The 26,497-nt window shown below is 39.0% G+C and overlaps 2 protein-coding genes across 2 annotated transcripts in view; one reads left to right on the forward strand and one right to left on the reverse strand.

The window, feature by feature from the left end:
- Positions 1–16,492, reverse strand: part of LOC140241558 (uncharacterized) — a 37,772-nt gene extending 21,280 nt beyond the window's left edge. Inside the window, exons 1-15 of the mRNA XM_072321294.1 lie at positions 16,268–16,492; positions 14,185–14,280; positions 13,290–13,385; positions 10,315–10,488; positions 9,741–9,872; positions 9,000–9,128; positions 8,465–8,593; positions 7,904–8,032; positions 7,357–7,482; positions 4,946–5,206; positions 3,812–3,940; positions 2,406–2,494; positions 1,616–1,814; positions 1,065–1,250; positions 251–446 (exon numbers count right to left, since the gene is read on the reverse strand). Of these exons, the coding sequence (XP_072177395.1) occupies positions 251–446; positions 1,065–1,250; positions 1,616–1,814; positions 2,406–2,494; positions 3,812–3,940; positions 4,946–5,206; positions 7,357–7,482; positions 7,904–8,032; positions 8,465–8,593; positions 9,000–9,128; positions 9,741–9,872; positions 10,315–10,488; positions 13,290–13,385; positions 14,185–14,280; positions 16,268–16,430 (2,234 nt within the window). The 5' untranslated portion in view covers positions 16,431–16,492. The remainder of the gene's footprint in view (positions 1–250; positions 447–1,064; positions 1,251–1,615; positions 1,815–2,405; positions 2,495–3,811; positions 3,941–4,945; positions 5,207–7,356; positions 7,483–7,903; positions 8,033–8,464; positions 8,594–8,999; positions 9,129–9,740; positions 9,873–10,314; positions 10,489–13,289; positions 13,386–14,184; positions 14,281–16,267) is intronic.
- A 4,179-nt stretch (positions 16,493–20,671) lies between these two features.
- LOC140241644 (phosphatidylinositide phosphatase SAC2-like) overlaps positions 20,672–26,497 on the forward strand; it is a 111,844-nt gene continuing 106,018 nt past the window's right edge. The window contains exon 1 of the mRNA XM_072321385.1: positions 20,672–20,768. Coding sequence (XP_072177486.1) covers positions 20,672–20,768 — 97 coding nt within the window. The remainder of the gene's footprint in view (positions 20,769–26,497) is intronic.

Below are 26,497 nucleotides of genomic sequence, written 5' to 3' on the forward strand. Positions count from 1 at the left end.
GAACCCTGTACCTTTAATTTCCCTGAAAACTTGCAATACTAGGTACTTCATACAATGATTTGAATTGAATTGAATTGCTTGATAATTTACCATTATTTAGGATCTGAGTAGAAGAACCCCATTTAAGTAACCACAGAACATCTTGTGGTATTCCTGAAGGATTCAGTATTACCAAGATATAACATTATTATATTCACTTGATTCACAATCTAAGAAAAAAAAATTAAATGAATGAGATGTAAATGCTTACAAGACCATAGCTGTGAGTTGGTCCATGACAGCATGGCATTCAAGGACAAGCTTTTTCTGGTCCTGGTGCTGGACTAGGACCTCCATCAGTTCCAAGTCTGAGATGCGGTTGATGGGACTATTGGCAGGCACACCAAGGATGCGGTGGAGTAAAGGAAGGAGGATGAGCTGTCTGATCCGCTGACTGACGATGGTGGCTGCAGGGAGACAACACAGGGGACATCACTTGATTTGCTTTACAGCAATGAAATTGCTTTTATTATACATTTATCACGAAAGGATATTACATTCTATCGCAATAATTTGGTGCATATATTAAATCCTATTCCTTCACAATAAATTTACAACTTCAGTTGCTCATAGCTAAGATTTTATTTGTTTCCTGCATGAAATTGGTACAAGAAATAAATGAATACAATTCCTATTATTTCTGTAACTATTACTACTACTACTACTACTACTACTACTACTACTACTACTACTACTACTACTACTACTACTACTACTACTACTATTTCTACCAACAATGATAATAATGATACAAATATCACTACTGTGTAGGTTAGGTATTTTGAGTTGCAGCTGTGTAAGGCTTAAGGAGAATGTACATTTTTATACTGCAAGTTTGAAGTGCTGATTTCACATAATAAACAATTGTGCAGGAAGGTAAAAAGTTGTCTAACTGTCTATTAACAAGGCTTTCTCTTACATTGACAAAGCTTACAGTACAAAGTAATTTGATTCACTGATATCATCTTTCCCATCTGTATCATTCAACATATCAAAATGAAATCCTTTATCACTTTGAAACTCACCACCAGAGAGCTGAAGGTTGATGTCCACTGTGTCCTGGCTCTTAGAGATGTGCATGACGTCACTGCGGCCATTCAAATCCACCATGGTAAATATGCAGCAGGAGTGACCCTCCTCTAGGTCCAAGGGGTCAGGGGTCACAAACCCAGAGGTTGAGTAGTTTCCAAAGTGCAGTGTGCCTTTCAGAGCTGGGAAGAAAGTGATCATCAGTAAGAAACAAAATATACATGCTATCAACAAATAAATTGTGAAACACAGGCAAGTAATTGTCCATGTCCATTATATCTAGATACAAAAAACTGACATGAATCAACTCCTCCCTGACTAAGACTTTGTGTATTGTCATGCAATTCACAAATTCTTTCTTCTCCCTTAACAATTGTGAATATGTTTATAGCAAGGTTCCTTATAGGTTTATAGTAAACTGTGAAGCTGTTCAGGACCTTGTGTTCATTTTTGGTTTCCTTTTAGAACTGCAAGGCTTGAGCTGTGTGACTGAAACTAAATAACTAAATTCAAAGCACTATGCACAACATACAAATGAAAACTTTACCCCTCAGACAGGCTGGTGCATGTTTCCCATTGATGGCAAAGATGACAATGTTGCACATGCTGGTCCTGCTTGATTGCTGCTCTAAGATGGGAATGTGCACCAGTCTGGAGGTATCAGGGTGTTCCTCAGTCTCACTTGGACTGTAATGCCACACCTGTAGTCTCTTGTCCAGGAGAGTTTCCCACAGCACCACACTCACCTGCACAGAGGGACCACATCAGTTTCATGTCAAGTCTCAACTTACAAGGCTTTCTCATTAGTATTCAATGCAACTCCCCCACCACAAACACATGCAAAACAAAGTAAAACATGATTACATGAGTATTACTATGATATGAAGTTATGTGTGTACAAATGCCACAATATCATATTATTCTATTGTCACAGAAAAGGTGTAGAGAAGATTGCATAATAAAATACCTAGAACATGTTTTGTTATGGTGTCAGCTGCTCATAAAACTTTGTTTTTCTTGCTGTCTCCACAAACCGTTACAATTTTATTGTCAATTTGAATTTAGGGCCAATATATGTACCTTGTGTGAATGTTTTTTTATCAGTTAGAATGAAATAAACATGAACTGAATTGAATTGACCATGTAATAGTTTCAGAATACCATGTAATAGTTTCAGAATACCTGCAAAAGTTTGCAAATAAATCATAGCCAGTATTATTCCATACATTCCTCAGAGGGCTGTGCATGAATCCCTCATAGGTGCTCTAAACCGCACACTAGGTGATGTCAACCATTCCCATTTAGGGAGTAAAAATAGAAAACTAAGACATTCTTACCCCTGTGTGTGTTAGCTGCAAAGTCTTCTTGTGAATGATGACACTTGCTGCATCACTCTCACATCTGGCATGTATGTGGATAGGATCATCTGATGGATATAGACAGGTCAGGAAAGTAGCACAAGGCAATGATCAACCTACTTGGACTCAAACTGCACTCATATGCGCCTTTGAATGTTTCAACAACAGATACTGTATACACCAAATATTTCGCGAGGTTTTTATTTTCGCGAATTTCGCGAGTCAGGTGCTATTCCCGAAATTAAAGATATTGACTCTGATCCCGATGTGAATATGATGTATGCGTGTTTACTTCTCCGTTCAGTACAGGACTCCCCGATCATGAATTTAACCACTCGCGAAATCGTCAGCAGTTCCCGATTTAGACTCGCGAAATATACGGCGTATACAGTATATGGCGCTATACAAATGCTGTGGATCATCATCATCATCATCATCATATGCATCCACTTTACATAACACTACATTTTTTCACTTCCAGTTCACTGAATGATGGAAGGTCATATGCATCTTCATTTTTTGATAGCCAAAGTTGAAGAAAGAGAATACAATGAGGTTGTACCAGTGTTATCATTTCACACTTTAACAGATTTAGAGAATAAGATGAAATGCATAGATTATGTGTACCATCTATCATTATCATGTAAGTCTGCATGCTTTGTACACCATTCTTTCACTACCACAACCAGATCATTGACACACACTAACAGAGGGGAAGATTTGTCTAGACCCAAAGATGCTGTTCTGTATAATGCCAGACAACATTTTGTGGTATTGTTTCTTTAATAACCATTTTTCAATAACCTGAGAGTACCCTTGTACATATAGTCTGTACTTCATTGACAACGGAACTGTAGGGAAAGGGTGTTTATAATGTGCATTAATCTGCTGCCTGCTATTATTGCAACCAGAGACACACTCACTACTCTTATTTTCTCCGTTTACTGCTCCGAGAACCACACCACATGCAATTCTAATGGTAAAATACAATACTGAAAATTTCAATCACAAAAAAAGGAATACACTAATGCTTAATCATGAACACATAAAGTGACTGACTTTAAATGAGAAACTCAACAAAGTTACCATCGTATGATCAGTTTCAGAAGGTAAAGCTTTTCCCTACATGTAGCACCGAATGAAGTGATGCTCAAACATCTATGGTGAACTTAAACTAACTTAACAGCTGCTAAAGTACAGGTGGTCTTCAGGATAGCTCATCATAGAGTTGAACATTACTCAAATAAAAGGGTCACGCATAAGTAAGTTGGAACTATGGTTTACATACCCGAAAAGAGGAACCTGACTCTAGAATACTGAGGAAGTATTTTGTATCTATAAAAACCTCATGCTTTCTAAACTGAGAATACATGACTGAGTCTTACCAAGAACTGCCATCATGACAAGAGTCTTGGCAGCCATTGTCGTAATCTGATTGTTGTCATGGTCACCTAGTGAGAGGTCAACCAATGTCTTCAGACCACCACAGGATAAGATTTCAGCCTTCACTGCATCTAAAGAAACAATGATGATATTAAATGCTTTTTAAATATTCTTGAGAGATATGTTTCTAGATTCAATTAATACAGTCATTCTAAACAACTGTCTGCAGTCTGCTAGTCATGTGAACAAAAGAACAATAGCACTCAAAGCATTCACCATTTGGATTTCATATGATTCCAAGGGCAAACAGTCCAAGCACAAAAAAGCCATTAATTGCTGCCTCATTTACAAGGAAATAGAACAAGTCTACATCCACAATGGTATGACCCTTTCCATTTTAGTTTAGACATTTCATAACACATTGGATAGTGCAATGAGTCATCTTTTAAACTATGTGCCGACCACAGACTGACTCATTCATACAAGTATGTCAAGTATGTCCACTGAGAGTTATACGGGTGCTAACTCCAGTCTTTATACAATGCTTGCATCCTAATGCTTAGCAGACATGAGTGTAGCTTGCCAGATTTTATGCTACTGTAATAACATCATGTGGTAGCTGTAAAAAAACTGAGAGTATAACTAGCTCCAATTTCACACACTTACAATTCACTTCATTTTGTTTAAGTATTTATGACCAATGCTATCCCTATTTCAACCAATGCTGCTACATAGTCAAAATCCTGGCAGAACACTAGCAATCACAGTAGGCAAACAGCACTCCAGAATATTACCATGTACAACAAACATGCAATGTGTATCATCTCCACGGTGGAATGCTTGCTTGCTGTAAAAAGAAATGCTAATTTCTCATTCCATAGCTGCTACCTTCTACACTGCAAACTTATCTCATTTCCCAAAACATGTGGCATACAAACTATTTGTATCAATCATGCATGTACATACGTATACACGTATGCAATGTCCACATCACATATATCTTAACTTGCCTGCAAAGCCATTACTTGATCTCAAAAACAATCTTAAACAGACACCACTGCACAAGGCACTAGCCTGCAGCTGATAAAGTCAGGAAAGAACAAACAACAACAATAAAGTAATCTACCCAGTCTCACCTGATGTCATAGCCAGGTTAAGGAGCAGGGCAGAGGCCCAGAAGACCAGGTCAGCATCATGGGACTGGGCCAGTTCCAGGATCATTTCTAAGGAGCCTGCCCGGACCAAACGGTGGTGGAGCTGCTCACAGCCACAGAAGAGGCCCAGGGTCTCTGCTAGGAGGCGAACCATGACACTGTCTCGGCTGGAGGACAGGGAGAGGAGGGACTTGATGAGGACATCATTGGTGCTGTCCAAGAGAGTCTCCAGGGACTGTTTGCCTTTAGTTCAAGAGAACAGGAATGGCTTAAAGGGACTGTACAGTACTGGTTGAGGTGGGTATTCATGTTTTGAACATTCCTAAGTGAGATAATGAAAAGCCTCTTATGAAATATGAAAGAGCATGTAATTTTAAGAAGGATTCAACATTTATTTGGTGAAAATTGGTTTTCAAATGGCTGAGATATCCCAAAAAGTGCTAATAATAAAAGGCGACATGCCACAACTTTATTAGGATCTCTTTGTTTCACCTTGTTTTTGGATATCTCAGCCATTTCAAAACCGATTTTCATCGAATAAACTTTTGATACCCCTTAGAACTGCATGCTCTTTGACATCTCATAGAGTGGTTTCTGAATCTTTCGCAAAACGTTAAAAGCTAAATTCTCACCTCGACCAGAACTGCACACACCCTTTAATACACAATATAATGGATAGAATCATTGCTATATAATCATATTATAAATCCATTAGTAATGGGACAGAAGAGTAGGCCTTCTCCACTCATCAGTGCGCAAAGTACTTTAATATCCATCTTGACAAAGCAGGAAACTTGTATCTTTACCCACTGGTTTCCTATGTTTGTTAATCTCTGCAGTATTTGGTATCTCACAATACCCTGCAGATATCATAAAGCATACATTTTAAAAAGATACACCTCTGAAACTGAAACTGGAAAGACAAACAAGAGACCCGCGGGTCTAGCGCTCACCTGAGTATCGCAAGTTCACCTTTCACGCAGTCACTAATCTAAATTATTCACAGCTCTACTAAAATTTGACCAGGCATTCTCAAGTAGAAGATGAAAATGTACAATAAAAAAAAAAGGGCCCAATTTTTTTAAGATTCCTTAATTTGGGGGGATTGGGGCCCCCCGGGGCCCTCTGGGTGGGGCACGGTGCCCATTTCGATAAATTGAGATCCTGACCCCCTAGGGATGCTACCTGCCAAGTTTGATGAAAATCCATCATGAGGTTTTCAGGAAGAAGATGAAAATGTACAATTCAGGCCCCCATTTGGACCTTCCCAACCCCCCCCCCCCCCCCCCCCCCCCCCCGCCCCCAAGAGGGGCACCCCTGGATCTGCTATGAACAAACCTGAAACTACAGTCATTAATGTACTCACTCATAGTATTATCTTAGCTCTATAACTTCTGATTCTAGAGATTTTTAAAGATTTCTTCATTTCGGGGGTTTGGGGCCCCCTGGGGGCCCCCTGGGTGGGGCATGGTGCCCATTTTAACAAATTGAGATCCTAACCCCCTAGGGATGCTACCTGCCAAGTTTGGTGAAAATGGGTCACGGGGTTCTCAAGAAGAAGATGAAAATGTACAATTTAGGCCCCATTAGGACCACTCCCCACCCCCCTCCCCTGGGTCCCAAGGGGGGCACCCCTGATTCTGCCATGAACAAACTTGAAACTACAGTCATCAATGTACTACAACTCATAGTATTAACTTAGCTCTATCACTTCTGGTTCTAGAGAAGAAGATTTTTACAGATTCCTTAATTTTGGGGGGTTTGGGCCCCCCTGGGGGCCCCCTGGGTGGGGCATGGTGCCCATTTTAACAAATTGAGTTCCTAACCCCCTAGGGATGCTACCTGCCAAGTTTGATGGAAATCGGTCTTGGGGTTTTCAAGAAGAAGATGAAAATGTAAAAAGTTGACGGACGACGGACGACGCACGCCGGACGAAGGGCGATCGCAATAGCTCACTTGAACCTTTGGCTCAGGTGAGCTAAAAAGGTACTCTGTACTATGAAACTGGAAATCCAGAATTTAGGTGTAGTAGTAGAGGATACTTTTAATGGAAACAAAGAATACACACACGTTATATGCAGGGCTTGGTATTGTTGGTGGCCTTGTGGCCTCGGGCCACTAAAATTGATGCTATGTTTCCTTTTATCTAGTGCCACTATACTTCTTTTTCAGGCCACCAACATTCCAAATTTAATGATTTTAGTGGATCAAATAGGCCCGCAAAGCAAAAAAAAATTAGTGTCAAGCCCTGTTATATGTTTAGCAAAGGTAATTAGCAACCGTCTTCAGAACATCACTATGAGTTGTTCAAAGACAAACAAGCCATAGCCTCACTGGTTATATAGAATTCATTAGCGGGTTATAAGCAGTCTAGGATCACAAGGACCACATACCCAGCACGGCTAGGTCATGGACCAGGACCAATGCCCAGTGGACTACATCTTTGTTCCCACTGGCTAGGCAAGTTGGGAAGTGGCCAAGAAGAGCTTTGTTCTTCAACAGGTCAGCCTTAAAGGGATCTGTGAGCAAAGTAGGAACAAAGAAACAACAACAACAACAAAAAACTACATAGTACTTTCAAGGTAAGTGGAAATACATAGCTTTGGTGTTAAAAAAAACAAAAACAAATGATGTTACTACACAGAGTAGATTCTTTCACGACTTATGGATAAAAGTCTCGTGCAACAAAGGAGTAAAACACATAACAATCTCCTCATAATGAGTGAAAAAAAAAATCATTTTCAGGGGAAAAAATTTGATGTCAGTCTTTAAAAAATATCAGTAAAAGAACTAAAAAATTGTATAAACTAAGGTACAGTGTAATCTTATTACATCATGAAATGTAAACATTCCAACAAATAAACTTTCAAACAGCTGTGTACCCTCAATGTAATAGCAGTTTGGTCATACAGCCACAATATGGCAGACAGCTACACTCACCATTACGTAATGCGAGGAAAGCTAAAACCCTCAGAATTAGTCTTTGCACACCAGCCTCACTCGACATCAGTGTCGTCTGAAGATTCTTGATGAGGTAAGGCAGACTACAGAGCTCCTTCCTGTAAACATCTTTTGTTTGCCAAAAGAAACAACTTTAAATTGTATATAATTTACATGGCTTGTGGCTAATGACACGACATGATGAACAGACACATACACAGACAAACACCCAGATACACATAGAAAGACAGGTACTGGGCAGACTAAAAATTATATCTCAGATCTTCATTATCACAACAAAGGCATACATAGCAGTACAAGAATATATGTAGATGTACCAGATCATGCATTATATATACACATCACAGCTCACTTTCTTGTAAATTACCCTCTGGAATTCATATTGAGAACATTTTTAAGACAAAGCATAGCCTACTTAACAAAGTTTCATTTCATCACATTAGCAGCTCAGAAGGAACCAATAAATCAAATCAAAATCAAATCAAATCAAAAACATAGCATTACACAGGTCAATAGGTGCAAGAGCCAATTCAAACTTACGGTGGACGGCAAATTCATGTAGAAGAGCCACTGCCCAGAATGAGATTTCTACATCCTCAGACTTTGTAGACACAACCATGGGAACAATGATTCGTTGTCTAGCAATCTCATGAATGTACACAGTGGCATCTGACAATAGTGAATGGATATCATGTGATACAGTAGTGATAACATAAACACACAAATAAAACAACAAGAAGCAAACCACCTCATCTATAAATGATTATATTATACATACAATACATATACATGTATGTGCATAATGGATTGCGTTTGATCTAGCAAATTTCTGTACCTGCTCTTAAAAATCAACTTAGTTTATACAAGTTCACAGATCTCAGCATGATGTTAAAATGCAGATAACATTCAACGACTGCAATTTACTGGGAGGACATGTAAAATCAGGACTACTCCAAACCATCCTATATAAACATTCAACATTCTATCTAAAGAGCGAGGATGAATTATTTGCAGGTCTTAGGGGAAAATTGTCATCATTATTGAGAGAAAAAGTGAAAGCTTAAGATCCCCTTACCCGAGTTCTGAGCATTGATCATGGTTACCAGCAGCTGGAAACAAATCTTCTGCAGCATGATATCTCCATGGTGACATACACACTTCTTGGCCACTACAGTAAACGCCTCCAGACTGCCACAGCTTTTCCCTTCATGCATGAATGCAGATAAGGAGCAAAGAGAAGAAAGGTGAAGGACCTTTAGTAATCCTTACTGCCAATAACTGCTATTTCCCAAAACTGGCCTTAATTACATATCTACCCTGAACAACAGTACAGTTTATGCCCCTCAAATATCGAAAGCAAAATTAATCTCACCATTTCAGAAAAGTGGTGTTTTTTTTTTTCATATACATTTTACATTCATTTTCAATACAAAATGAAAACATCACAGAAAAACAACAAATATCAAATAAAGGAAATTTTTTTAAAATAATTTTATTACAAGGAAATTACGTAGAATTTAAGGTGAACAATCAATCAATGGGTGTATAACCCCCAGCTTCTTATACGTTTCTATTTTATGTCCCATCTGAGGAACATAGCACTTCTACCTTTTAATAGAGGTTATGGCAAGGTAATGCACAAGATTACTCAGCTTGTCTTCCTGGGATTTGAACCAATGATCTACTAATTGAAATGCTGACATGCTACCAACTGAGTCAGCCCACCAGCCAATAAGAGCTAATGGTGCCATTGATTATTCAACACCAAACTCCCAAAGAGTGAACAAGTCCTCTACTGTCAAGAGTCACATCCTACCCTGCATGGTCATCTGGAGTAGTAGGAGGAGGGAGTAGCGCTGTACTTCCTTGTTCCTAGAACTCTGCAGAAGTTCCAGGACTACACTCCCAAGATCTCTATTCTTCAGTTGCTCCAGTTTGGAAAGGAATGCTGCAAGGTTAAGGGGAGGGAAGGTTAACTGGAATGATCCACTGAGGTATTAGCTACATCTCTCATTAAGTAGGGCAGCCAATATTGAAAGTTATTGGAAGGTGCATAATTAACAAGAAACTGTCCCCTTTGGTTTCAATCAATTACACTATCATACCTTGAACATGTCTTTCTTTGGCAATTTTTGTGAAAATGCCAGATGTTCACAAAATTCATCTTCAGAAATCTTCACTATTCGCAATGAATTTGGTGATTTATGTGCCTTATTAACATTCCTTAATCATTAGAAGTAGACTTAAGCTATGCTAAATTCTTAGAACAGAGATTGGTTGCACATACAGTCTGCAACTTACCAAAATCTTATCTTTTTTAAAGTGATTTCACAATTATGAATCACAGGGTATGATAAGTAGAGGTTGACAAAAACTGAATTTACATATACCTGGATCATTTGACAAGTCATAGATGGTTGCAAGGGTCATTCGTTGCATGCGTTCAGGAAAGTCTACATCAGACATGTGTGTGCTGAAATGTTGTTCCCTGTCCATGGAGCGACAGAGGGCGCTAACCAGGGTCTGAAGAATGAAGAGCTCTACTCTAAACACTCGCTGATCGACTGATGGAAAAAGGGAATGATTACATAAATATACACAAGTTATGATATTAATTACAAAATGATACCGCCATATGGAATAAGAGTAATATGATATCAAAGTACTAGTAAGGTCTTTCAGGTAAGAATTTTCTCTACTGCTCTGCTCTTAAACAACAACATTTATTTTTATCCATTTTTTTCCTCTGTGATACTTTTACTCCATCACTCCATAGTTATAGAATATTCTCATTACTCCCAATGAGAACTGATTAATTATGATAACAACACATTCTCTCTGTCAGACAATAGAATGGGATGCCTCCTCCTGGTGGTATAATCATTTATTCACTGGCAAATGTACTGGTACTTGGGTGGCATAATATATGCCTGTTAAAGGGAAGGGTTTGTATTAAAAAAAAAATACCAACATTAATCAAGCATTCACTCATTGTCAACTATATGGGCCTACTAAAGATGAATTATATGATGGTGTGATCATGAAGATTTTAATAGCACGGAAAACAAACAGAATCACGACAATGATCATTTACCCAATAAAGAGAAGAATACATGTGCACAGAACGAGCCAGAGCAGCTAATTTTGACCTGTGATACCACAGCAAGAAGGAAGCTTTTGATTTGCTGGCACCTATGCTCCATATTTGGAAGAATAAAGCTAATTCTTAATGCCCAAAACTAGCTGCAGTTCACAAACTTGCTAAGGTGATTAGGTGAACAAACTGGCTGAGGTTTGCATCAACAAATATACAAGAAAGCATGTGGCATCTGTGAAGTGCTTTTTTAGACAGGCTGATGTTGAGATTAATTAGGTACAGGTATCCAAAGCAAGCCTTGGTATCTTGATGTGGTCTCCTGGAGGCAGCCATTATTATTATTATTTTTTTTTTTGAAGATCAATTCAGACTAGATTTTGGAGGTTTTTATAGCACCGCTACTATTTTGGATCCATGCAGAAATATTCCAGCATTGATGATCTTGAGTATACAGTTAAACTCGCATAAGTCGATCTTCTTGGGACTGAGCAAAACACATCGACTTAGGCGATTTTCGACTTGTGCGTAAGTCGAAAAAAAAATCGACTTACAGTTTCACCACAGGTACATACATGTATGTTTAATGTACATGTATGTTGTCTACTCTGGAGCCGAGAGCTGGAGCAGTGTGCCGCAGCACGGGTCGCCCTAGCCTTTTGTCAAGGCCCTCTCGCTGTATGGTGAAGAGAGCCCAGCTGAGTGGAGTTGCGCGAGGGCCTTTTGAGATCTGCTTCGCATCCTTTTGTTAGCCCTTTGAATTACCGACTTTTGCTCCCCGATTTCGGGAGCAAAAGTCGGGGTCCAATCAGCGTGTCTGTCTGCTCGAACCCGATTTGAATAGAGCGAATGCACGCCGCTGCCGCAGACCTCACAGAACTCTACACACTCTCACAGAACTCTACACACAGAGTGTGTAGAGTTCCGTGGCAGACCTCCTCGGGTGGTCAGTGATGCATGCGAACAGGCATGACCACCAAGGCTGAGGATGCGGGGAGCGCGCCATTCCATTGGTTGACCAGAAGCCATTAAAATGAGTATTCAGAAGGGTTCACGTGTCATGAATAATAATGTGTGAAGCAGATCTCAAAAGGCCCTCGCGCTGGCGCGCTCGGCTGGGCTCGCTTCGCTCGCCCACTACAGCGAGAGGGCCTTGACAAAAGGCTAGGGTCGCCCAGCAGGGCCGCGGCTAACTTTGCACGGACAGTGCATTAGTATTGGCACAGGTCCGATTACTTTACACCCTTGTTAAACCTTGGTGAAGTGAATATGAACGATATTTGAGCAGTGATTGATTCCAGTTTACCATACTGTGACTTGAAATGTGTGTAGAGGTGCAATTCTGATTTACCCGTGCCCGTAACTCTCCCCCTACTTTCCGCTTTGAAAACTCATCCATTATTCATTCATCCATTATACCACTCCACTGCACAACGCTGCAAATGCCAAGCTACGTGTACACTGCAAGCTCAATACTGTACATCTAAATGAACGCATGTGTACTGTACGAACGCTGTACGTACGTAGCGCGACAGCTGACAGGGCTGTACCAGCGGACCTCCAAATACGAAGAGAGTTAAACGATCCCATGCGATCACTTTGAATTTTGATTTTAGATCATTTTTTTGGTCACCTCAAACTCATCTGACAAACAAAATAATGATGAGTAATAAATAATGAATAATAAATGACAGTGATTTATTACACAATAAAATCTTATTCGACTTAGGCACAGTGAATTCAACGGTTTTTCCGTGAAAGTGTTCTTGGAATTTCATCGACTTAGGCGAGTATTCGACTTACAAAATTCGACTTGTGAGCGTATTAATACACGTACGTCAATGGGGAAAAATCGGGACTTTTTAAAATCATCGACTTACGTGATTATTCGACTTATGCGACGTCGACTTAGGCGAGTTTAACTGTATATTAAAAAAATGTTCCAGATATTGGTTGGTGACAGGAATAAGGTTTCCTCTTGTTTTTATCTATGAGATGAGTATCATCTACTTTGTCACAGACTAAATTGTGCTAAGCAGTGGCAAATGAGGGCAGTACATTTGGAGAACCCAATCCAAGACTTAAGCTCTTTGGAGCCACTTATCTACCTCTACATAGCAGTTGCATTTTGAAAGTTAATGTGAACACTCTATATCTATGGTATCAATTTGCATGGTAACAACAATTCTGCTGGTATTACAGGACTTCACAGGTATAAACCATCAAACTATAGATTATCACTCTCCCATTAGGTACTGCTAGCATACTCACCACTCTTAAGTATAACACAGAGAGCTGTGCAGGATTTGAGAGCTGTTTCTTCATCAGAACTTCCACAACGGGACACAACATAAAGGAACGTATCTCCTTTGTGGTTTGGTAGGGAGAGAAATCATACAGTGTATTTACATTTTGTTTCAATGTTCAACACTAGGAGACTTTATCCTTATAGACAGATATAAATATCACACAAGACTCATTAAGAAAATACTGTGCTGACTTTTGCATTTCTAATCTGGGTTTGTTGTGTTGTTTTATCAGAGATCAAATCAATGAGATACCGGTATGTCAATCTAAAAGCAGCAGCATGCATTCAGGCAAAGTCTGTTTTCAACAATGTCAAAGCAAAAATTAATTTCCTGGAAGAGGAGTCTATCAGATCAATTTCATCATGGATGAGCAACTCATTTTTTCAGTACTGATAATCAAATTTCGTAAAATGTTGATTCATACCATAGAATGAATGGAACTTTGCAGCAAATTATGGATGATTTTGTCATTTTTACCATTCATGAGGACATCACAGGCCCAGCACACATTAAGATGCATTATAATTCAAAAGATAATGAGCTTGTGTTTCAGAATGGTTGGCTCTTATTGCATATTTCTTTGCTTTATCATAAAAAATAGCATCCATGAAGTAAAACTGCTAATTTGCTTGTAATAATGTATGCTACACAATGAAGAAAAAAAAAAAGAGAAAGAGAGCTATAGATATATGTGAGTTTTTTAATAGATTATTGTCACTTGCGAACATACCACACCATCTTTGGTAATATTCTCATACTACCTGTATCGAAACTACTATACAGAGGATGAAAGAGATTGTTTACATCTTTACTCAAGCTTTGATGAAGTTGGAATAAACAAAGTAGACTGAGCTCACTTTTGGTAATTCTATCTAGAAGCATCTGCTCTGCACTCTGCCTCAATCCAACATTAGAAGACTTAGCCAGCTCAGCCAGGGCATGATTTGGGATTGCTAAGGAGGATAAAAACAAAGCCAATTAATCTATACTGTATTGCATCTTGTACCGGTACTTAATAAATACACAAATTAGATAATTAATGACATGGACTACAGTGTACAGTATGAATCGCAAGTAATGAATTAGGTAAGCATTCCTAATAATGTAATACCAGTACATATCATGAATGAATTGTAATTTACTTATACACATGCTTGCAATTATTACATCTACTAATTAGTAAGTACCGGGGTACTATGGCCTAGCTAGAGGTTCTGGTTTGGGAGCCAGGAAACTAGGTGGATAAAAAGTGATGGAGGACTGTAGTGTAGGGTGAAGATACATGTATCATTATGTGGGTTGTATGTACACTAGCCTAACTAGTAACTAGTCTATATACAGCCCTTTCGATGTACAGAAGCTGTGCTTCTCACAGTGTCTGGTTGGGCTACCCTGGCCCTTTCAGACTATAACATGCAGCATTAAACTTCTACATGGAATTTTACATCTCACACGTGCACACATGGTCTTCATCAAATCTTTGCTTATTTTGGGCAACCTGCTATGCCTATACTGTATGGGATGACGAAAACTCAGACGAGTTATCTAGTAGATAGTAAACTAAAATAACAATTTTTATATCATGTATGATTTTCTGTTTGTATTTTATGTCCGCTTGTATTGTATGTTGAATTGCCGAATAAATAATAATAATAATAATAATAATAATAATAATAATAATAATAATAATAATAATAATAATAATAATAATAATAATAATAATAATAACACTTAACATTAAACATTTGCATTCATTCTGCCCCTTCTCTAACCCAGGGGCGTTCCATTGTACAGCTGTACTGTGACCAGCCAGCCTAATTGCGACCAGACCGAACGCAAAGTGTTCGGTATAACTGTGTGAAGGAGCTCCCCAGGGTTACGACCAGCCCAAATGCTTCATGTTCTGGCTGGTCATAAGTTATCCCTTCTCCAGACAATTCTATTTACAGGTGATTTAGTAAAACTTGTAAAGTTTACTTAGTACAGAACTACAGAGTAGCCTGTCATGCATGTTGCAACTTCAATTCTGAGCAGTGACAGGGCTCTGTAGTTAATAGTGTATAGAGTACAGTTCGACCTCGATTATCCGGCCTCCTTTTATCCGGAAATCTCTATTTAATTATCCGGACGCGTTCATCCAGCGAAGGACTTTTTTTTACATCCAAAAATTGAGAAAAAACAGTGAGTTTCATGGATCTATTTCACTAATTTCACATCAGATGTGCATGATAGGTTTCTCAATATCTAATGAGGTAAAACATGTATGATTTTCATATAAAGATATAGGCCTACATGTACTTTATTTTTGTGAAGAAGGGACTACAATTTTGCGCAGGCTAGCATAGATTACACCACCGTTGCATTGCGGGGTACACTACCTGCCTATATATACAATATAGTTGACCGAAAGATCGGTCTGTATCTGGTCGTTGGGGAAATGTTCCACGGAGACTCCATCTGGCTTCACGGATCCCCTCCTTGAGGAGAGCGATAACGTCAAAAAAATAAAAGACTCCTCTTTCCGGACAGACGGATCTTTCTGTCTACCTCACCTGACCTGCCTAGCTGCCAGTGGCAGTGCACTGGCATGGCAGCTTGGACAGCAGCTATATACATTAACATTGTGTCTCCCATATCTGGCCAATACGCTTATCCGCATGAGCGCCGGTCCCGACATGGTCGGATAATCGAGGACGAACTGTATTCATCTTCATGATATTTGATAGGCTATAGCACCTTAATTGAAGATTTTTATAAAGAAGAAGAAGAGTGCTATACCTGGTACCCGGTAGTCGTTTAAGAGTCCAGTATATTACATTCTATCAGTACATTATTATACCGTACAAGGGCAAAAATGAAGGCCATTAAGATATCAGAATTGATACTAGTGCAGAATACATCATTTTGTATACTTGATGATTGTCCTAGTCACATACCCACCATCTTCAATTTTCTGCTCCAAGTTACCCGCTACGACTCGCCGCAGCCACGCACGGAGGTATCTCACCAGCGCGGCTCCACCAATCGCGAAGCCAGCGGTGCCGCAGAGGAAAATGACGGCTCTCCGCACAACATCAACCGAGGAGGTACTGGTGCTCGTCATGGTCGGATGTCAATAAACAAGAGTTATTTTCTCTACCTCACGTCTCTGTATGTATGGAGATTGGGGGGGGGGGGTACCCGAGATTGGCAGTAGCACGTGTAGATTTACACTCTTATGACAGTCAGAAATCCGTGCCAGCCGTTAGGCGCGACTGTCTCTGGCGTAACAGCAACATCACATTACATCGTGCAACTGACTGTGTGACGAGGCGCCATTTTCACACAACCAATTACGTAATCCCCAGCTGCGGTTACTGTATGTATGCTGGCATGGCTAGCTGGCTACCGGCGCTGCTTGGACGCGTCGCGTCGCACTGGGTCCGCTTTTCCAGGGAAGAGGCTGCGTTCACAGAGTCGATCTTGATTTTTAAAGAGATAATTGTAGTTTTGGTTGAGACCATGGCATGGGGCTTGAGTTTTCCAAATTTTGTGAGATAATGAGAGGAATGAGAGTTAATAAGAGGAATTCAAAGGCATTTCAAAATCGATTTTCATCAAACTTTGAATTCCTCTTAGAATTGTATGCTCTTATTTAATCATATTACATAAGATGTTTTTCTTTGATATGTATTTCATAAGTATAGTTTCTATCTCACGAAATGATTAAAATCTGAATCCCCAATCCCAACCAGAAACGATACCATCTCTGTGAAACACCCCGTATAGGCCTACATGAATAGGCTTGCTTGGTTGCGTGAAGTTATCGGGGAGGTGGGCTCACTCTGTCCCACCTTATAGTTACTAGCATGACTTATGATGCATAATATGAAGGCATAATATACTTTTACTGATAATATTTCAAAGCAGGGGGTGGGGCAGTCGCCCATCCTCTATAAAAATATAAATTGGGCTTGCATTCCCCCCCCCCCCCCAAAAAAAAAAAAATATATATATATATATATATATCCTTCTCAGGAGATGAGAAATATTTTTGATAGAAAAATAGTGTCCAAATATTTCACCCATAGTGTGCACAAATCGTTAAATTAAAATTCTGAAAATGCAAAATCTCCCTCGCGTGGGAAGGGGATAGTCATACCCTGCTGAACCCACAAATATAGTCTATATTTGTGTTTTTGACATAGTTCTATCACTTTATCATGATCTAAGAGATTGTCATTTAGCATGCTCCTCCCGAGGGAAAGTTGACAAATCTATTGTCATCGTACTCACATCACTTTCATATTCACATGATGAATGAAAATCATTGCTTGCGAGCATTGTGTCTCTGAGTCCAACTCTCGCATGTTATACTCTTGCCTTTCCTATACTTGTTTTCTACTCTTTTCTCATCTCTCCGACATTCCTTGTTGTTAACTAAAGTACCTATACATGTTTGTTGTTGTTGTTTCTCCTTTCCCACCAATCCATATGAACAGACAACCTTGAAATGTATGTATACAGTATACCGATTCGTTTCTTTGTTTGTTTTACGTGTATTTTAAGCATCACTGGGGCCCCTATTTATAAGCACTGCTTTTTCTGGGGTTTTCACCATTAAGTTCAATTGTTTTTGTTTTGTTTTATGTTTACTTTGCAAAGATTATATATCTTTGTGTGTATTTTCATTACTGCTGAAATGATGGTGAATAAGACTGAAGTGAACTGAACTGACACACCCCTCCAACACCCTTCCCATTAGGTCCCCTTACATACTATACTGTACAGTAATAAGTACTGGGGAGATTGACAAATTTCCGAATCTTTCATTCACGAAAAAGTGTGCACTAAACCTGTCACTTTTTTCTTATTTTTGATTGAAAAAAAAAATCAAAAAATGTAACTACAGGTTTGAAACTTAATGTATAATTTTCCTCGTTAGTACCCTCCCCCCCCCCCCCCCCCCCATCGTGAAAAAAAAAAAGGATCGATCGACGCACTTGTTTCATAGTGTGTAGGCACTCGGAGGACATTTAGGTTTATATGGAAACTCTCCATAATTTCACACTCTGCACGTAGTGTTCCCGTTGGTTTGAGTTAAGGGGACAGTATAAATTCCTCGCCTCCAGAACAGAACAACAAAAGCTGCAGTTTTAAAGTCATTCTTCCCCAGCACTGTAACGTAACAACAACGTAGGCCTACCCCAGGCTGTAGGGCCTATATGTACTACTTCAACATCCGATGGGAGCTTTTCTTTGTCGTCTGACGGGAGGTAGATTTTGCTTTTTTCTGGCACCAAAATACGCACCCTTCATTCAGACACTTGCACAATCGATGCCTTAGCAATAGATGCACACACATACACGAGTTATCTTGCGGTTACAGTTCGTAAACGTTATTCCGAAGCTATTAATCCGAAATAAAATAAGGTTCCTTATTTCGGATGAATGAACTTCATAATCATCTTCAGACTAACGAACCCAGAATACCAAACCTTCCAGTTCATGTTATGTGCGGTTATCTCCATGACTAAAGGAGCGCAGGATAAATAGAAGAAGAAGAAGAAGAAGAAGAAGAAGAAGAAGAAGAAGAAGAAGAAGAAGAAGATAAAGAATAACTTAAGAAAAAGAAGAAGAAGAACAACAACAACAACCACAACCACAGCAACAACAACAACGACAATAACAAAAAGAAGAAGAACAGGAAGAAAGAGAAGAAGAAGAAGACGACGAAGAAGAAGACGAAGAAGAAGAAGATACATTACCTAGCTTAGAGCTTGTTAATGCCAATAATCATGATATAATATTACATGTATATACCATCATCATTCATGATTGTGTAATCTTCATCATCATAATCATCGTCGTCATTGTTTCATCTCGAAAAATAATTATAAACAAATATAATTCGAAAGCAACAAAAAGTGTATCCTCCCATGTATAGGTCCCAATCATTTTCCAGTCCGAATAGGCCTAGCAATGCTCTAGTAATGTCCTCTGCCTGCAAAAGGGGCCTAAATGCATAGAAAATAACCTAATTTTTTGTCCAACTTCTTTGAAGCACACCGTAATCATGGAGTCTTACCCTATATAGTATCAAGAGGGAGAAAAAGAGGGCAGTCTATTACACGAAACGGAAAAAACAAAATGAAGATCATCGAAAAGAGCAGTAAGGGGGAAAAGCTATATGCAAAATAGTACAATCACTGGTTTGTGAGAACATGTGAAACAAAACAAAAAAGAAATGTTTTGTGATATTTTTATTCTAAGTGAGATTTTGGGGACTTATCATTATTTTTTTTTTTTCATGTGGCAAGTGTGGCCTCTTCGGAAGAATGTCCAGCTAGCGGTGCCGAGTGGCACCTATTGTCAAATCCACATCTCACGACTTAATAACAATAGTGATGATAATAATTTCATCATTAGTGACAATAATGAAATAGAATCGTATAAGTTTCATTTAGCTGTCTGAAAGTTCATTCAGCTGACATGATGGATGTGATATAATTCAAAACATTAAAGTATCATTATTATCATCCGTGATTGTAAATGTATCATTTTTTTTGTGCAATGTATAATCAATTTTTTCTTTTTTGGTAAAGCCACTTTGTGAAAAAAAAAATCAGAAATCAAGTCAAATCACAATCATCATTATCATCATTGTTAATATTCGTATGGCATCATTATTATCTCATCTATAACACGTCGTCCTGGCAGTCTTTGAAATTTGTTTGTATTCAGTGTAACTATATGTTCAAGTTGTCCTATGTCTTTTTAAACAATTGTTTGTCAACATTTGAAGAATATTCCATATTTCTCGAACAATCAGTCGGTGTTTTTTTTTTTTTTTTTGGGGGGGGGGGGTTGTGCATACATCATCTCCTTTGCCGGATACTTGAGCGTATTTATGAGCGAAGTGACAAAAAGATTTTCCTCCTCAGGGAAAAGCTCTTTGCGTTATAATGAATGCTGCCCTCTAGCAGTATTCGGTGGCAAGTTTCTGGAGCCAAGGCAGTCGAGTAGGCCAGGGTACTCGAGTACAGTTTGGGCCCGTGTACAATGGCACGAAGGGATTGTGAGGGGGTGGTTTCACCTCTCACCCAGTACCTCCTTGGTTTCACAGCGCCTCGCGCGCAGCGAAGTTGTGTTGTTTACGGTATCGGTACCCGACGCCCGGTGTGTAAGGAGGCGAGGCTACACTTTTCTGCGAGTCAAGTAACCATCGCACGCATCGCATCGCAGAACAAGTTCTGTGCATGTGTTGTTGTCGAACCCGCCTCCCTTTGAAGGGTCGAACAGCAGTGTCCGTAGAGCTGGAAACAATGATATTATTTCACCATTTTATGATCTTTGGATAACGTAATGGAGTTACATCAGACTGACGATAACTACATCATCCAGGACAAGGATTTTAGCCTATGGTGTAGTCGAGTTGACGGGAAACTGACTCCACAGCCGGGTAAGAACAAAAGATAAAGCAATAACCTGGCTGTAGGCCCTGTACCACACTTCAGGCTAGGTACAATCACAGTGATGACACTGACAGCACATTGCAGTGCAGGTCAGCTCAGTCAGAGCGGTGGGGCAGTACCCGCTGCGCTGTCGCGTCGGAGCTATATCATTATGGAGTGCAGAGGCCAGAGTGTGTCTTCACTAGCAGCCTATGAAGTATGGTTGAGGGGTCTAGATATCGCGCACGAAAATTTGTGATGCTCTTATAATAGAAATTATTCCACAATCGTATCGTACCTGAATTTCTCAATAAATATCACGAAAATGCAGAAAAATCACCTCCCAGAATCTCCTGATGATACGATGATTGATGACGGAGTAGTGCGCTGTCGCCGTTTGTATGTCGGACTTAATTTTATGCGTTCAATTTCTCGGGGTATGTAAAGGTCGCGCAGCTGCCCTATGTAGTTTCATGCGTGAAAGTGTCTGCCCCTCTCTGTGGCTGTAACGTGCTTCGTCTTTCGTAGAATATTTTATTATAAACGATCGATCGAACAAATTACAAATTCTATCGGCTACGATCATACGAACGAGACAAGCGAGACGACGCGTCTAGGCTACAACAGCCTTAAAAAAGATTTGGTACCAAAGATTTTAAGCTAAGGTAGGTAAATTACAAGGTAAAAAATTTGTTCGAAAAAATTTGAAATTTAGTGAAAAATTTGTTCAAAATCAAAATTTCTTACCTGCTTCCTTCTCATGTTTAGCGGTTGTCAGGTATGTTTATTCCATGGGCGTATCGGCAAATTTTGCGCTTAGTCCTACATGTAATATTGCTTGCTATACGCAGTTACGCTATGCGGGACCATTAAGTCCCTGCGCGAGACTTTTTAGTACCCTTACTATACATTATGCATTGTCTGATCTCACCCCGTAGTAACTGCGACCAGCAGCCCCAACGTACAACGTACAGTGTTGGGGCTGCGCCGTTTTGGCCTCGATATTTTAATGTTGTACCAAACGGGTGCCGTTCCGGCGCTGTATTTCCTTAATTTTTCAACAAAAACTACTGGGAACACTTACATGGGTGGACTAAACCTAAATGATTCACATCGGCGACTGTTTGATGCATTTCATTGCTTATGATGCAGAAAATGCTGTCTTATAAGGCAAATATCTTCAGCTCACCGATGCTCACTAAAACTCACAATCACTTGCACATGCGCACACAACGCATTCAGTGCAGTGCATTGACAGCTGTATTACTCGCTACATGATGCATATTCACCGTGCGATGATGCATTATTCATATCCTTTTGCGTCCGTAACGTTGACGTCATTATTTACGCATGCGTAGATGCGTACTGATGGATATACACGTTCAAAATAGCAGCAAAGCCCTCCACTAGGGCAGACCGCCTACTCCTAAAAAATGTGGAAAATTATGCAGTTTCCAGATAAATTGGTGAGAAGGACCAAGGCAATGGGGTAGTGTATATTTCATTTTATATTGTCACTGTGTTTATGATGGACATTTAGCCATGGTTTATTTGTGAAGTTGCCGTATATGTGGCAATAGGGAGTTGTTCGTGATTCTCACTTGAACGAAACTGCGGGGTATAGTGTAGCCGCCAGGACCCCGCCGCAGGCGGGTCTCCGGGGCTAACCCCGTAGTTGCTTGTTTGCAGCTGCATGCTGTCGCCTCAGCTCACCGACTAGAATGATATGTATCAGTGATATGAGAAATGGTTTGTGTTCTCTGACTCTTCTTCTTCTTCTTCTTCCGATGAGCATGGTTGGACCTTCTCCTCATCGACCGCCTAATGTTTATTTGCCTGATAAGAATATTTTACACTGAAATTCACGTAAAAAACTTGACCTACAGTATGTGATTGAGAAAATCCAGCACTATCAAATGCCGTTGTTCCCTTTTTGATTCGAAGTTTCAGTGCAAAAATATCGCCGTCGAACTTGCGTGGCCTCGTTTCAGCTCCCTGCGGTAAAGCTCCTTTTGAGATCGACCGCTATTTTTGCATTGACAATGCACGCAAACCGAGTTGTATTGAACACCGTGTTGTACAAAGCTTTTTAGAAACTTCCATAGACATTGCATTACGATTCGGTGAAAATATTCATTCGAAATTTTGTCCTTGATTAAAACCATTAATGAACAGTGAATTTTCGCGTTTTCCCACACCATCATCATCAACGGTCAAAGCCAATCCATTTTTATGTGCTCTGCGCGCAGTGGAATGCGTACTAAGCGTTCTGTTCGCCAATGTATACGCGGTGGGTTTCAAAAAGGGTGGTCGATATGTAGTAGGGCTACCATACATCCCTCTGATAAGAGTAATGTCGTTCTTGGCAGGCAAAAGCGCAGTCACAGAAACACGCAAAATAAGAGTGCAATTTGGGTGCAATTTGGGACAAATAAAAATAAATAACTAAACTGTGCGAGTAAAAATAACTCCCTTCGGCTGTCTTAACAGAGGGTGAGTGGTGTCAGACGGCTCCGGAATATAAACTCGAGAAACGGAGCAACAACCACTGTTGGAGGGTAGGGCGTTCCACATGCCCTGTTGTGTGAAAGTTGGCATGGTATGCAAGATGATGTAAAGAGGAGAGGTTTGCAATGACACATGGGCAAGTCCAAGATAGGGTCCCCTCAGAGGGCAACATTTCATCTCTGCTCAATATTGACATGTTTGGTATCATTTTGAAGCTTATGAGTTTGAAGTTTCGATTTCCATGGAGGAAAAAATTATATTATGTAAATTTATGCAAATTTCAAGGGCTTCATTTGCATAAATGTGAAACACAGCGTTACGCATGGGACATATATAAAAATTCATATTTATTCAAAGGAAAGCAAATTATATTTGATTCATATGTGGACATAAGAAGTTCATCTAATAGTTTAACTTGGTATGAATATAGGGATTATGCAAATTAGCTCGTGTCCTATCATGGGATGTCCCATACGTAACAAATTGAGGTCATTTTTTTAGGTTTTTTCTGAAATTTCTTAGGTTATTTGAATGCGCTTTTGGAAAGTTCTAATTTATTGTTTAGAGAAGTTAAATTCCATAGAAAGAAGAAAAAATAGTAAAAGAAATATTTTTTATTAGGCAATGAAATAATGTTACATATCTTATGGGACAAATGCGTTACCTATGGGACATCATACATATTGCATGTGAATGCATGTAGCTAGCTGGGAATGTCTCTTAGTAATTAAGTGGTCAATCGTCCTGCAGAAAGCATCCCAACTTTGTAGCTACTTTTTGAGTTACATGTGTACATGTACTTGACTGAACAATTTTCAGAAAGGGGGAGGGGAAGATGCAAAATACACAATGAAAATCAGCATTAAAGGGATGGTATAGTATTTGTAGAAATAGGGATTCAGTTTTCAACATTTTATGAGATGATTGGAAACAAATTATATGAATTATTAAAGAGCATACAATTCTAAGACTAGAGGAATTCAAAGTTTATTTGATGGAGATCCAATTTGAAATGGCTGAGATATCAAAAAACAAACAAATACAAAGTAAATTGAAGTAGTCCTAATAAAAAATGTGACCCACCTGTTAGGACACCACGTTTCTGGATATCTCAGCCATTTCAAAACAGATTTTTGTCATGTTAACTTTGAATTCCTCTGAGAATTGCATGCTATTTAAATATTCCATAAAAGAAGTGCTAATTATCTTGTAAAAGTTGAAATCAGAATTCCCATCTGAACCAGAACTATACAGTCCCTTTAAGTAGAGACATCTCTGAAATCGAATACACAGGCAGATTGAAAAATTGCAGTTCAACTACTAGTATATTGGGTACTGTTCACCACACAATGTAGAGCTCTAGCTACGTTGTAGCTGCATTGTATAACACATGTATGTGATGATAATGAAGAAGGTACTTCTAATTAGTGTTTTTTGCATCATTTTTTTTTTTTTATTGCAAGTGATAAACAAATTGTCCTTATTCAGTTTTCAGTAGTAGCCACAACAAAATTCATGGGTATACATGCTGAGGTGTGACTCGAATCAATTACCTGATTGCTAGACAGACATCATATATCTACTTGATTACTGGGATTCCACGCAGCAGGTATTGCATATATGTTATTAAAATTATTATTTCTTGTGTCAAGTTGTTTTTTATTGAAACTGAATGGCAAACTGCCCTTCATCAGTGGAAGTAAACACTTTAAACAATTCAGTTTTTTAGTAGTAACTATCCTGATAAAAATACAGGGCATACATACTCAGGTTGGTCATAAAAATATAGAATATGATTAAATATGATTATGATGGTAAATATTTGGGGAGTATTGTTCCCTTGACAATCTGGATCAGTATTTGAGTAATTTCAACTGATTCTACCTCAATAATTATGCAAAAATTTGTTTATGGGTACCGGTATTTTACAAAATTATTTTGCAAAATACCCACAAACATGGTTCTCCACACACTAAACGAATGGGGACAAAGAGCAGCCATGCATACTCAGGTTGGTCATAAAAATATAAAAATATGATTGAATATGATTATGATGGTAAATATTGGGGGAATATTGTTTCCTTGACAATCTGGATCAGTATTTGAGTAGTTTCAACAGATTTACTTCAATAATTATGCAAAATACCCATAAACATGGCTCTCCACACACTAAACGAATGGGGGACAAAGTGTCCCACACGTAACATGTCATGTTTGTCTTTAATTAGAACCTGTAAAATTCTTAAATTATGCAAATAATATTATGAAGTATAATTGGAATTCTATTAATAATAACGAAGTACAAGTAGAAGAGGGTTAGCATATTCGAATTCTATTAATAATAACGAAGTACAAGTAGAAGAGGGTTAGCATATTCCACGTGTTCAGGCAGTGCATCACACAAAAGAAATTCAAAGTAGTTAAAATTCCAGTGTGTGGAGTGTGAGGTGTTCACGGCTATAAAAGAGTGGGTTTGTAAGGAGTGTTCATCTTTCAAAGATAAGTGTAAAGTACCCGTAGACTGCACGGTTACTGGCTTATTCTTCCTAGGCAGATATAAGGTACTCCTTAAATTAAAGAAGATGCTCGAAGCATGAATGTCTTTATTTAAAGACAGACAAGATGTTTGTGGATTTTGAGATTTGAATATGGCAGTAATCGTGTCGAATATTAAGAGTAAAAAGGTTGTATACAGATTCATTCCTGCAAATGCGGATGCATCCACCACAAGCAGTACAATAGGCACAGCACAATCGGTCATTGATAACAGGCACACAAGGCACGTCAACTTCTGTGAAACACGCGGGTGGGTGAAGGAATTGAAAACGGGTGGGACCCTCTTCTACTTGTACTTCGTTATTATTAATAGAATTCCAATTATACTTCATAATATTATTTGCATAATTTAAGAATTCTATTACATAACACTCGTACAAGTATTCCGAGGGTTAGCATGTTCGAAGCAATTGACAGAAGTTGATGTGAATGGATAAGACGTCATAACACAGACGCAAGTCATGCCAGCTGTCTGATCAGTATACCTGACTTTATTACAAAGATGCAGGACATTTTGTCCCTTGTAGTCTTTTGACTCAGCATTATCCCAAACGATAATACAAAGGCAGTTGTCATTAATATAATGTAGAATACATGCAAAGGAGTACTTTCTCTTTAAAATCATATACTGGCGGTTCTTTAAAAAAATTGACATTTTGCCGCCAGAAAAACC

This window comes from Diadema setosum, chromosome 18, assembly GCF_964275005.1.
Source record: "Diadema setosum chromosome 18, eeDiaSeto1, whole genome shotgun sequence".
NCBI lineage: Eukaryota > Metazoa > Echinodermata > Echinoidea > Diadematoida > Diadematidae > Diadema > Diadema setosum.